Raw genomic sequence first — 14,072 nt, 5'->3', positions numbered from 1 at the left:
CGATAAGATAATCCCTGTGGCTTATGTCCTTTATTAGATCCATAACAAGTATAGAGAGATCTGTGAAATTGCAATCTCTGTTCCTGTCACTTTCTGAAATTTCTCTGCTCTACTCAGCCACACTGGTCTTTGGTATTCACCCCAGTGCAGCACCAGGGCTATCGCTTTTTTTTTGTTTGTCTTTTCATTTGCGTCTTGTTGCAAGCACGCAACCTCAATCAGCTCCTTCGTGATGCAGAGGGAAGAACTTAGTAGAAAATACAACATCTCTCCTCTTTTTTTCCCCATCCTTCGTATTCACATGTTCTCTCCGCCTTATGCCCAAATCGAAATCTTGGAGGAGAGAACTTCAGAGCGAGACAGACTGACAGAGGACAAGCAATAAATTGGAGATAACTGCTCCTCATATTCGAGGTGGTGACTGAGAAGCAGAGCACATCAGCGCTGATTAAAGCTCCCAGCGGGGAGACGGGCTCACAATGGGAGAGAGGAAAGTACTGGGAGCAGTTTTGAATTTCGAATTTGTTGTTTGTCTGTCACCGTGTCTTCGCTGCGCAAAATGTATGAGTGACATTTAAATAAGAGCAAATGTTTTTAATCAAGCTGTAACTTCACAGATTTATTTTTTCCCTCTATTTTCAATCAAAGCTAATTCAAAATTACATCTGGAAAAGTATTTTTAGTCAGACAGGAAAGATGACTTCTCCGGGTCAACTCTCAAATGTGGAGCAGCAATCATTTCTGATGCTTTCCGTCAAGAAACACTTAATTTCCATATCTAATCTTGTCAGCTGAAAACATTTGGGAAAAAAGAAAACTTTAAATCAGTACAGTAGAAATAAAAATCTGATCACTATTATGCTCATTTTTCTGCATTTCTTCTCCTTTTAAAAATAATGAGGTGAACCTCAAATCAACAAAATTATGTCAGGAACAAAATACGACTATAGCTTCAGGTTAAATTCTCAAATCCAATCTATATGTAAATTTTACAGTCGTAATGTGGCACATGCAGGGAAATCAAAGCCAGAGCTGATGCTCAGATTGATGAAGAAAACAGAGTTCGCAGAAATGCATCAAAGGAGGGGGGAATAATCAGCTGCTTTTACCCATAAACCTGCCTCCTAACAGTTCATGACACTGATGTAACTGATAATATCTTCTAAAGCACAAGCCTAATCTCCTACATTTATTTTAGAGTAGCTCCTTCTGATGTGCCTTGATGAAAACAGAGGGGAATCGGAGTGATCCTGGAGGACTGTCCATAATCACAGCAGATTAAAGCTGATAACAGCCAATCAGCCACGGTGGACGTTAAATAATAAATGTCCCGGACTGCCATTGAGGCAGCAGGACGTTAATTGTCCGGCAACACATCCGCAAATTGAACATGACAGTCGAACCGTCGTATTTATGAGTCAATTGGTTACAATGGAAGGATTAAATCCATCAATCACCGTTTGCATTAATGCAGAACAGTGGGCCTCAGCAGAATGTGTCTGATTTAAAGCAGTCGGGTTCATTTAGGTCTACTTCAGCTGTGGAGCCGAGAAGGGAGAGAGAGAAAAGGGAGAGGAGGAGGGGAGAAACGATCTGCAGTCCTCACATACAGGGCCTCTACATGCTGCATGATAAAAAAGCAATGCACTGTCAACTGGCACAATCACATTCACACACATTCCAGGGTTCCTACGCAGTCTGGAAAAAGTCAGGATTTTGATTTATCTAAATATTTAAAAAATGAAATTTCAGAAAAAAAAAATAAAAGAAAGATGAGTTTTTTCACTGATTAATTCGTAGAGGGCATCTTTTAATGCACACTCATTACAAATTAAGACAAATTGTTACATTTCGCCTTTCTTTCTTTTTCTTTTCTTCTTTTTTTGTACTACAGCCTCTTAGATAAGGGTTGGATACTGAATCTTTGTTAAATGGGTGTGGAAACCTTTTCTTAACAAAAAGATAGTCCACATCACCAGCTGTGATTCAAAGTGTCTGTAGTTAATGAAGGACAACATATTGAGCATATTTGACAAGTTGTACTGGCTTTTTGAAGTGTCTATCTGCCAAAATTAAAACTAAAACAGCCCTCAGAAGTATTATTTTACAGAAAATAAAAGCCAATTAGGCTCAAAAATACAAGATGTTGTGATAAACTCCCAGACTCTGTAAAAATCTGGAATCTGATTTTAAAATTGACAAAGTTTGGAGAGGAACAGATCCCTGGTTTCATTAGCTAAAATATTCTTAATTTCTGAAAAATAAAGGGCTTTTTACGTTCGTAGCAGCCATTTGACCAGATTTTTCCTGTCTCAGTTTTACCTGGATCTTCTGTTTGTGAATTGGGTTGTTATTCTGGAATGTGGAGGAACATTTTGTACTCAAAATATCCACATATTTATGTTACAGGAATTGTTGAAACCACTTGTAGTTTCTTTTATATATGGCTCACCACCCAGGGTGTTCTTCTGTCAGGGCGGCACGAGTGATTCATAAAAATTATATTTATATATTTATGCCATTTGTTTCCTGAACATATTTTTAATTGCTATTTCCATTTTCCTTCACCTGTTTTCGAATACATAGTAACCAGTATCAGAGTCAAATTGACTCTAAAGTTTATATCTGACCACAGGTTCTGATAAGTCTGTGCTTAACTAAAGTTTTTACGGTAAATTTATTTTATTTCCTATAACAAGCTGAAAATATAAAATAGATCAATCAAATCTGAAACTGATTACTTTACATGAAATACTATTTTCTTAAAAACAGTGATTTAAAAAAAAAACTTTGTCGTACTTGTGAAAACACACACAAAAAGTGCTTTTGTAATGCTTATGTAGTTTGAGAGGAACATAAATATTGGGCCCAAGGGACTCAGTTGCCCAGGCCCCCTTTCATATCAGAACCGCCACTGGCTGAACTATTTATAAATTTGAGTCTAGAAAAAAATCTGAACATTTGTAGGAACCCTGACATTCACATGTCCTGTGTTCATTCAGTACCTGCAGTTGTATGTCCGGATCTCCTTGTTGTCCCTCTTGCATTTGACCGCCACAAAGATCATGGTGATGAAGAGGATGGCCGCAATGGAGCCCAGGGCGATGATGAATATGAGAGACAGGTTGACGGGTCCGATGGTCTCTTGGGCATTCAGATCCGGAGAGAGGTACACCACGATGTAGGCCGAGGCAGAGAGGGAGGGTTTGCCATGGTCCCTGGCCACCACTGTGATCTCATAGGTGGACTTGGCGTTCTCCCCAAACATCCTGGTGGAGCGAACCTCTCCATTCACCTGGTCGATCTCAAAGAAGGCCCTATCGCCCTCTGAGATGGTGTAGGTCAGCCGCCCGTTCTCCCCTTCATCATAGTCATCAGCTTTCACCTGGGTCACCCTGTACCCCACCACGGCGTTCCTCGGGATGGAGACCTCCGCTGTGCCGTTGACCAGCGGAGGGTTTGTCATCACAGGCGTGTTGTCGTTGACGTCCAGCACCACGATGCGAACTGTGGCGTTGCTGGACAAGGACGGGTTGCCGTTGTCTCTTGCCAGAACTTTGAAGTCAAAAGTCCTGGTGTATTCATGATCGAATGACCTCATGGAGTAAATGCGGCCTGATGGGTTTATGCTCACGTATGTGTTTACATCCATGTGCTTAATCTCACCAGGGACTATGGAGTAGGAGACTGTGCCGTTCATGCCCAGGTCTGGGTCCTCTGCTGACACAGCCAGCAGACAGGAACCTGGGAGGTTGTTCTCCATCACCATCTCTTGATAGTGTGGCTTCAGGAAGTGTGGCGGATTGTCATTCTCATCTGTGACTTTGACCACCAGGGATTTGGTGGCGCGTAGCTGAGGGATGCCGCTGTCCTCTGCCTGGATGGTCAGGTTGAAGGTGTCCTTCTGCTCTCTGTCCAGCTTCCCGTCGACCAGAATGGTGGAGAAGCTCTCATACTCTTGCAGCCTGAAGGGAACATTGCCCTGCAGGGTGCACTTCACTTTCCCGTTGGCCCCCGAGTCCTTATCTGACACCCTCACCAGCGCAATCACATACCCACGCTGCGCGTTCTCACTCACTTCCACCATCTCCGTGTTCAGCGAGAGCAGGCTGATCACAGGTGGGTTGTCGTTCGTGTCCATCACGTTCACTGTGACTTTGCAGTGAGCCGGGATGGAGTTGGGACCCAGATCTTTGGCCTGGACGTCGATCTCATAGATCTTCGTGGTCTCATAATCCAACACGCTGTTGACAGTGATGATCCCCGTCCTGGGGTCAATTTTGAAAGCCTCCCTCGTTTTCTCGGTGACGTAACTGTTGAACGAGTACACAACCTCCCCATTAGTGCCCTCGTCAGGATCCGTGGCGTTCAGGTCTATGACTAATGTGTTGACAGGGGAGTTCTCCATCACATTCACCGTGTAAACCGGCTCGTCAAAAACGGGGTTGTTGTCATTAGAATCTATCACTTTAATGTTTAACTGGACCGCGCCTATCTTCGGAGGGTCTCCTCCGTCCTCTGCGCTGATTTCATACGTATAGTGGGACTGGGTCTCTCTGTCTAAAGATTTCTGCACGACAAGCTCTGCGATCTTGGATCCGTCCCCTCTAGTTTTTATTTCTAGACCGAAAAGCTCGTTTGGGGTGATGGAATAGGACTGCACTCCAAAGATCCCCGAGTCCGGATCGCTCGCACCCTCTAGGGGAAACCTGGTACCAGGGGATGCGTTCTCGGAAATTTCTATGTCAATGTGGCTCGTCGGGAACCGGGGCGCGTTGTCGTTCAAATCCTCGATTTCAACTTTGATTACGCAGATCTCCATGGAGTTTGACATCACTTCTAGGGAAATAATGCACTTCGGGTTTTGTCTGCAAACTACATCCCGATCTATCTTCATCTGGGTTGTAAGAATCCCGGCCGGACTGAGTTCCACCCATCGCGGTTCTGAATTGGAAATAACCCTCAAGTAAGGAGGCTGCGGCGCAATCTGAAATCCCTGCTTGAGCGCGTCCCTCGTAACGTTCCCAATCACCGACCCGGGCTTCATCTCCTCGTTTATTCCATATTTCAGGTTGATAACAGCCTCAGTTCCGACCCAGAATAAAAGGAAAACGGAGGCTAGTTGTATTAATTCCATCTCCAGGGCTTGCTGTTGAACCTGTTGAGTTTTTCTGAAGAATTACGCACAAGGATGCGCGTCAAAAATAGGAGAAAAAAACGCGCAGATAAATCATCTCTTTAACAAAAACAAAAAAAATAAGTTTGATTGAAAGTCTCTTCTATATGCAGTCAATGAGCTCTAATTCTAACAAGTGCCTATTTGATTCTTCTCAGGCAGAGCACATCTTCCGGTCTGCTGCAGCGGGAGAAACACTGAGCGCGACAGAATAGTAAAAACATGCTGAATCTTCTTACAGTTGGGATTTAGCCGTGGAAATCCGCGCAGCTCCCAAAGAGCAGAGAACCGATCTTACGCACGATTCATCTGTTAAAGTGTCCATTTTTTTAAGAGAGCAAAAGGGAGGAGAAAAAAATGCTGCAGAGACTCAAGTCCGCAGAAATCTTTATCTTTCACGCAGATGGAGTGATGTGGCTGAAAAGTCTGTGTGAATTTCACCGCCCCGACCTGACAGGGGGTCGATATTCAGGTCGTCCTTTTTTTGGATAAAATAATCACTCTTTTTAATTAGAAGCAGCAATTTTTAAAAAATCCTCTTGAAAATCGCATCTCATGAAAAAAAAAGAAGATCTTCAAGCAGGGAAATGTTCAACAGTCCGGATATCTTTTTTTGCGTAAAAGGGGTGCAGTTGAAGGAATGTCTCATCACATCACTCAAACTCCCGATTACCTTTTCATTTCCAGCAGATTTAGTCCTTCTTCCAACCCCCTCCTCAAGTCTTCAAGCTTTCACTTCCTAATTAATTCCCTCGCATCTCGCTTGGAAAGGCTAAAACAGATCCCAGTCAATAGTCCAGGCGCACAAAAAGAAAACAAAAAAAATCCGCTGAAAATGCAGCCAGTTGGGATGAGGCGATGCCAGAGCTTACTGTACGTTCAAAACGCATCTTATGTGTGGCTGCAGAGAAACTGAAGCACAGTAGCCTATATCCAGCCTGACTGAGGCAGAGAGGGATGGGGAAAAAAAGAGAAAGAAATCACAACTCGTTGCCAGTAGGCTGTCTAGTTGACTCCAACAAGCGCTCCTCTCGCTTCGCTGGTGCACACTGGCAGACGCGCAGCTCCGAGCTGAGCGCTCAGTCTCAGGACCCGCAATCCCCTCAGCCAATCAGGGGTTACTCAGGAGGGCCGGAGCTGCTGGTGGGTGGGGCGAAGTAGAGCAATGAAACGCGGCCAACTACCTGTTCTCCTGCAGATGGAAGACTCTACAGGCAATTATGGTGTACACGTTAAACACGAAATTAGATGGTCGTTAGGGCTGCTTCCAGAAGTATGGTTCTGTGGGGATGTGGGGGGGGGGGGGAATCACCGTGGGAGTGGATCTCTGAGAGGGATTTCACGGGGGCCCACAGTAGAGAGAGAGAAAAAAAAGAGGAATCGTGTTTTTAATGCAGCAGAGGAGAGGTTACGAGGGGTAACTTTCCAGAATGTTGCTCGTTTTCTCTTCTGCAACAAGCGCCATGAATCTACTTCTAGCCAGATTTTTCACCCTAAAGCTTCGTTTGCCCATTGTTTTAGTCTTTTGTTTGTTTATTTATTTTAAGTTGTGGACCTCTGAGTAGAGCTGGTGGTATTTGCCGAACCAGAGATTAGACCTGGAGGTGGAAAAGCTGACAGAAACACAAGACCAAACTATTCTTCTAACTATGGAGCTCCAACAAAATAATGAAGCTTTACACCAGTGTCATGTTTGCATCACATGGATATTTACCAAGAAACTAATGATTATTAACACTGGAAACAAACGCTGGAGGCAGTGCAGCACTATTGACCTGAGGGAAGCAAGCGGTAAATGTTAAATATTTCTGGTAAGAGTAAATGTCTGACAGAAAAAGTACATTGTTAAAAAGCAATATTTCAACTGGAGCTAGAGGGAGCACTATTTTACTGATTTTTATGTAGTATTACATTTCTATCAAATGTTTTACATGCTGAAATTTTAGTAAGTGTTTAATAGAATAAGATTTCTAGTGACACTTCTAGTAAATCCCTATCCAACACACATATAATAACGCTTTAAAGTTCAGGAAGCAGCATCAAAAATGTTTATTTTAAATGATCCAAACCCCATGCAATCCTTATTAGCACTAAATTTTATAGTAAAATAAAAATTAAATCACCATGTCCCGTTATGTGTGTTGCTTAGCCCTCACATTAAACACTTTGCATTATTTATTATAGCAAAGTGTGGTTTAGCAGTCATGTGTCAGGAACAGGATCCCAGTTAAAGTGGATGAATTTACAGAAAATCACTATTTCTTCACTGATAAAAGTTAAGATGTGCAAGATGAATATTTTGTGGCATCCAGAGCAGCAGCTTAGTTTGCTTATGCTTTGGGCTGGATCTGAAGGGATATTAAATGCACCAGAACTTTTTTTAGGTTCTCAAAGACTTTTCACAGCAGACAATTATCGTTTGTGACGTCACATGGCAATAAAAAAAGGAAACGTTTTTCTCTGTGATTTTACACCTACTACACCTCTTAGTTTTTACATTTTATGATAAAATAATTTTTAAAGTATTGTATATAATAAAATTTTGCTTTTCACAACACTTCAAAAGCAGGTTCATTAAATACAATTATGAATTTCTGAAATGTATAACCTGTGAGAATTCATGTGTTTGGTATCGCCCCCTGCTGGCAGGGAGTCCGTGAAGGTCGATTTATTTTCCATATTTCTGGCTTGGGTTCCTTTTTATCCAAAGATTTTTAAAAAAATTTCTTTTAAGTTGTACAAATTAATTCTTTTTAATTTGGCTATTTACAAACTTTAGCTGATTATCCTTTAGAAGGAGGCTCTTCCTTAAACATAACCACATATTTGAAAGTGTAAATGTGTATATTCTGGATAAAGCAGAATTGGGGGACCCCTGCTGGTCTGGAGGACTAAAGCAGCTGAATAGTTTGCCATGCTGGCTTTGATGGGAAAGACTTGTCACCTCTCATCAAACGTTTTTCATTGCATGTTTGATTGAGGATGCCTGAGGCCTCAGGGTGTTTGACGTCGGCTTTTCCAGTTAAACACGATTGAAAAAGACAGTGCAGAATGAACTTCCTGTGACCTTCTGAATGTCAAAGTCAAGCCTGTTGATTGCAACTGCATTTATATCATTTTACACCATTTACACGCTGATATGGTTACTTGTTGTTTAATGTACAGCCCAACTTAAGCTGCAATAATGAGACAACTACCAATATAATGACTGAATAATAGATATGGCTTGAGTTTCCATGTTGGAAAGAAATATTGACAAATCAATAAAGCGGGTTTTAAAATTACATTTTGAAAGATTTTCCAATCAATAAGGCATTTGAGCTCCGCTCCAAATAGTTTGCTGCTTTAGGATAATATACAGTCAACCAACCTGCTTCATTAAAGCTATAATTAGCTTCTCTCATATAAAAATAAATATGCTTCAGTCAGTATACGAAAACGCTTGTTATTAAGTTAATAAAGAGGAGAGCGCTGACCTGCAGTCTGCAGCTCATCATCATAATAAAAGGAACAACACATCAATTAGGCCATTATTCAAAGCGACCCTTCTCTCTTATCTCCGTGTAATTCAGGCCGACGTTATAGCTGCGGCTCCTTGTGATGTGAACAACCACCAAGCGCTCCACACGCCAGCGCAAAGGCAATGAGAGAAAAAAAAAGAAACTGAAAATGAAGTTCTGCACATAGTCCGTCCTCTTTCCTTGAAATCTCACTTCTCTTTAGATACACTCGCTAACAGCTGGCTTCTTTCTCTCTGTCGCGCACACAAACCCACGCACGCACACACACACACGCACACACGCACACACACACTTTCTCTCCCTCTTTCCCCGCACCCACCCGGCTCGATCCTGTTCGGAGGCAGGCCGATTTCAAAGTCACAAGGGTGACACCTAGCGTCCGCAGCCGCCGCTCGGTTCTGTTAGTCCATTTTGCCCCCCAGACTCCTTCACCCCAAAGAAAAACAAAAGCGCTCCCCGAGAATGATAATGAAGCACATCAGCCTCCTTTCTCTAGTGAAGCAGAAGTCTTCATTTAGACCCGAATTCATATTCCGGCCATGACGACAATTTAGGCTCTGAGCCACATCCAATCATCTCTAATCAATCGTGATTGGGCTCTAAAAGAAGATTATATCATTTTTCGGGAAAAATGGAGATGTTTGTTTTTAACTTCTTTTATTTTTAGAAGCTTAAATTGAGTCAGTGCATTAAAAATGTGAGAGTATTTATCACTACTAAAATATATGGATCTTTATTAAAAACTATCTGCACCACAATCTATTTTATTTACTGTATTGTAGATCACTGAAGTGACAGCAGAAGCAATATCTGTGTATGAATCTGAAATGTGTGGCATGCATTTGTGGAATCACCTTTTGCTGCAATTGCAACTGCAGAAATGGGGATTTCCTTCTACCATCTCTGCACACATCAGGTATTCCCAACATTCTCCATAAATCCGTAGTTTTGTGGAGGGAACACATTGTAGCTCTGGGTGTTGCTCTGGGAGGTAAATCTCTGCTCCAATCTAAACGTCGAGTGCAACCTCACACAGCCTTAATGCATTTAGCTCCACATATTTTCCCATCCACTTTGACCAGATTTCTTCACATAGGAAAGTCGTCTCTTCACAGTGGAGGTGGGTTTTTTTCATGGTTAGTTTTCCTGCACCCATAACCAACAGGTCAGGTTTACTCTAGTCTGATCAGAGCAGTTAGCTTACACATTTTCTGTGTCTTTTTATTTCTTTCAACAGAAGCTTTCCTTCACCCCTCCTTTTCAGAAACACTTGTACTACTTTCCTGTCAACAGATTATCCCACCTGAGCTGTGGATCTGTGCAGCTCCAAACCTAAACCTACTTTATCCCTGACCTGTCAGCTGCGTTCCCTCATCATCAGCATCACGATGAGCGTGAGCGATATGGACTTAAAGTTTTACTGTGGTACCAATAAAAGTATGACTAAGAAGGCAAGTCAAGTTCATTTGTATGGTACATTTCAGCAATAAGGCAGTTCACATCTTAAAAACATCACATCAAGAGCTATTAACTACTTATTTAATGAGTAGCTGTTTGGCCATGACAGCATGGCACAGCAATCATAACGCAACACAAATATCGCTCTTGAAAACAATTTGAAATATGCCACAGTTCAAACTGTGATTTATATCACTGAACGGCACACAGTAACTGCATTTAATCATATTTTGGAATATATCAGTATTTATCAATACTCTCATTGAAGAAACAGTGGGGAAAATAGTAAAACTAACAATACAGACCGATTTAAACATCATTCGTAAAAGTTTATCGACAACACGATAAATCAGAATACTTATCATAACAAGGAATTTATCACGATAAATGATAAACAACATCATGATGTTTGTTTACGAATGTTTACTAACCTTGTGAGGCTTTTACAAAACATCTGGATTTACTAAATCACTCACAGTTCAACTCTCCTTACTAGAGACTTCTGATGGAAACTGGCTGCATATGGATTTGTTTAGGGAGATCAGAGTAAATAGTTTGAATACAAACGGAGAACCGTGTATCACAAAATAAATACTTTCCTAACACATAACATCGAAATTAACTGAAAGTTTTAGTTGTAATGAATCAAAATGAGGAAAAAGTACAATGAATAGTTTTTCAAAACTCATCAAAACCCGTCAAACATTACTCACAAAGATATTGAAATATAGTTTGAAGCGAGTCTATTCTTCCGCTGCATTACGCAGCCATATCTGGACAAACCCGCATCAACAAAGTAACTTGTTTGCTCTGCTGCAACACTTTCCAAGATATGTTGCAAGTCGCACATGGAGAGCGCCGGTTGAATCTTTTAGCTCATAAATTCTTAATGTCGGTGAGTTTAACAACCGCAGGCAGCGGCGGGGGACGTTTCCCTTCCTCGGGGCTTTCTGGTGGCCATGTGTATAGCGCACTTTGTGTTTCCCTCAGCTTGAAATTATGCTGCAGAGACTTACTATTTGGAAGGAAAAAGATGCACTGAAGCGCAACTGTTGACTAGAAATGCATATATAGGGTTGGGTTAGTGTATTTTTTAAATATATATTTGTGAAATTAACCATTAAGCCTCTAAATTGGAGAGCCAGAGTGCATGAGGAGGACCAGGAGGGTTAGAAAATGTGTCAGGTTTTCTTTACCCCCTCCAGTCGAGTGTGGATGCGGAGAACAGCTCTGCCCCGGGCAGCAGGGTCGATCATAAACTACAGCAGTAATTTAGCCTCAATGTTTTCACTTTTTTTCCTTCACAGACGTGCTGTATTTCTTTTAAGCTACAACCCACCTCATATATTTACTGCTGCTGGCATTCCTTTGTGTCCTTTATTGATTTTTGCATCTATGTTAAAATCTTTAAACTTTACCCAGTGAGTGATGGGTCATTGACAACTCAGCGGCGCCGTTTGGATATTTCATTAAACTGTCAGTACATAGAGCTCTGAAGCTTTTAGCCGGACATAATATGTACTTGTCTCGTTTCTGTTTTTCAAAAACAGAACGTTCTCCTTCACTGAAAACATATTTCAGTGACAAATGTGAGAAACACAAATCTATAAACATGACTGTGTGCTGATTGAAGCTTCAAAGTGATAATTAATGCAAATTACACACTTGTCACTAATGTGCATCAAACATACAAAACTATCCTGTCAAATTAATGGAAAAAGAAAAGAACTGCAATCTCAGTTAAGCTTTGTTTTTTTATTAATACACACATCGTTTATGTGATGCGCAGTAAATTAAAAACAGAGAAAATACCCAATCGTTTTCATCGCTTGTCACTATCTATTCTTCATCAGTGTGTTTGGGTTTAAATTAAAAGCTATCAAGTGCTGTGGGGTATTTTTTTAAATTGAAAATGAAAGATATCCTCCATATGTTTTTCCAGAACAGCAGCGAGAGTGATTTAGAGCTTTGCAGAGGTTTTATTGTAAAACCTGAAGACAGAAGGCAGAGTTGCGTTATTGAAGTCCATGGGAATTTCAAAACCTTCACATCAGTTTTGAGCATATTTGAAGCGTTTGTGGTGGGAAGCTTGAACCAGTGCTGCTGAAAGTACACAGAGAATGACTGATTCTGTTTCATATCAGTCCTTTTTTTTCTCTCCTCTCGCTCTCTTCCTCTCTTCTGCCAAGGAATGGCACACGTCTGTAGTCTGTCCCTGCTGCTCACTTGGAAAGGAATATCCAAGCTCCTCCGACGGATGCTGGCGTTATCACCTCTGACTACTGCGCTGCTCTGGATCTCGGCCCGTGCAAAAGACACAGACTTAGAGGAGCTGGTGTAAAACAGCAGAGACTGAGGCGCACTGATTCTAAATGGGCAAGATGGTCATGGTTATGTTGGCTGCAGCTGAAGATGATGTCATTATTATGGTCCTAGCGCGTACAGCTCTTCTACTTAAAAAATTGATTCCTCCTGAGCCTCCCTTGCCAGAGGCGTAGGAAAAGAAACTGACAGGCTTAATCTACGGGGCGCTGGCCAATGACAATACGTCCTCCGCTCTTTTCTACATGTTGCTATTTCATAAGACATCAATTAGCATCAGCTCCTAATGTCCATGCAAGGATCCAGAGTCTGTTGGGATCAACTAAATGGCAAAAGGAGCAATTTAGACGCAAAACAGTTTCTTTTTGTGATTTTCAACAATTGTTTTCTTGGGTTCCGGTGACTTTTAATTTAATCCTGTTTTTATTCCTAATTTCCCCAAGCAGTTGCCCAGGACCCATGGGTGAGCTGAGGAAGGAAGAGTACAGCTCGGCTTTCTATTGTTACGAGTCGGTACCGTTCCTGCTGCTCACCGTCGCTAAATGAATGGAAATAATACCACTGCACTTTCCTCTCTTCTGCTTGAGATAGCCACAAAACTAAACCATCCTATTGTTGCAGACTCTGTTTTGTTTTGGTGACACCCAGCTCAGCTTCCAACAACAAAAAATTATGTTTTTAAGAGGAAGCCTGCACAACATATCCTGCAAAACAGTTTTCTAAAATTCAGTTCCTCTGGTGTTTCAGAGCCACAAGTCTGGCTTTTCTGTAAAGCCAGTAAAATTCACTAATTATATAATTTATCAGCGATTGGAGATCCATCCATTATCTTCACCTTGTAGAGCAGGAGCGTCAAACTCATTTTCATTTTTAGCAAAAATCTAAATGTTCTGGCCGGTTGCACCAGAATGTAATGATAAAGCCCATTAAATTGCTAAAATATCAATAAATATCTGTTTCATCATTCAAAGTTTTTCTTAAAATTAAATAATATTTATCTTCTTTTCACTCCGATCAGTCCATCCAGGATTTTGTGATTGTTCTTGTGGGAGTTTTTGTTATCAAAAATCACAGATTTTGTAATGCTGATTTAGAAACATTTGAAAGGACTTCTTAAGATATTTGTGCTAATCTATGATGTTTTATGTGACTTTTTATTAACTGCTGTATTGGACTATCACAGACTATAACTAGACCTCAAGTAAGGCTGGGGCAGCAATCACTTAAGCCGAATGTTTTTGGACAATTTTAAGAAAAAATGTGAGTGAAATCAGAAAAAATGTGGGGATCTGCTGATTTTGTGTGAATTTTGCAGATTTGTGAAAAAAACCGGAGTGACACTGATGTAATCTGGAGTCTAGAGGGCCACATAAAAAGCTACGGCGGGCCAGATTTGGCCCCCAGACCTTGAGTTTGGCACATGAAAATGAGGAGACTCATTTTCTCGTATATTTTTGTTCTTTTGGTCAGAACCCATGACCACAGATGAGATACGAACTTCGACCCAGAGGTAAACTGGGAGTTTTGACTCTCTTCACCACACATATCTATCTATCTATCTATCTATCTATCTATCTATCTATCTATCTATCTAT

The 14,072-nt window shown here is 41.2% G+C and overlaps 1 protein-coding gene across 7 annotated transcripts in view; it reads right to left on the bottom strand.

Moving 5' to 3' along the window:
- Positions 1–6,245, bottom strand: part of pcdh19 (protocadherin 19) — an 80,180-nt gene extending 73,935 nt beyond the window's left edge. For all 7 annotated transcript variants that reach the window (XM_007573641.2, XM_007573642.2, XM_016661565.1 and 4 more), the window contains exon 1: positions 3,006–6,245. In XM_007573641.2, the coding sequence (XP_007573703.1) occupies positions 3,006–5,137 (2,132 nt within the window). In that variant the 5' untranslated portion in view covers positions 5,138–6,245. The remainder of the gene's footprint in view (positions 1–3,005) is intronic.
- Between the last annotated feature and the right edge of the window lie 7,827 nt (positions 6,246–14,072).

The sequence above is a fragment of the Poecilia formosa genome, unplaced genomic scaffold (assembly GCF_000485575.1).
Source record: "Poecilia formosa unplaced genomic scaffold, Poecilia_formosa-5.1.2 Scaffold336, whole genome shotgun sequence".
In the NCBI taxonomy this organism is placed as follows: domain Eukaryota; kingdom Metazoa; phylum Chordata; class Actinopteri; order Cyprinodontiformes; family Poeciliidae; genus Poecilia; species Poecilia formosa.
Note: the sequence above shows the minus strand (reverse complement) of the source record. Positions and strands in the feature narration are given on the sequence as shown.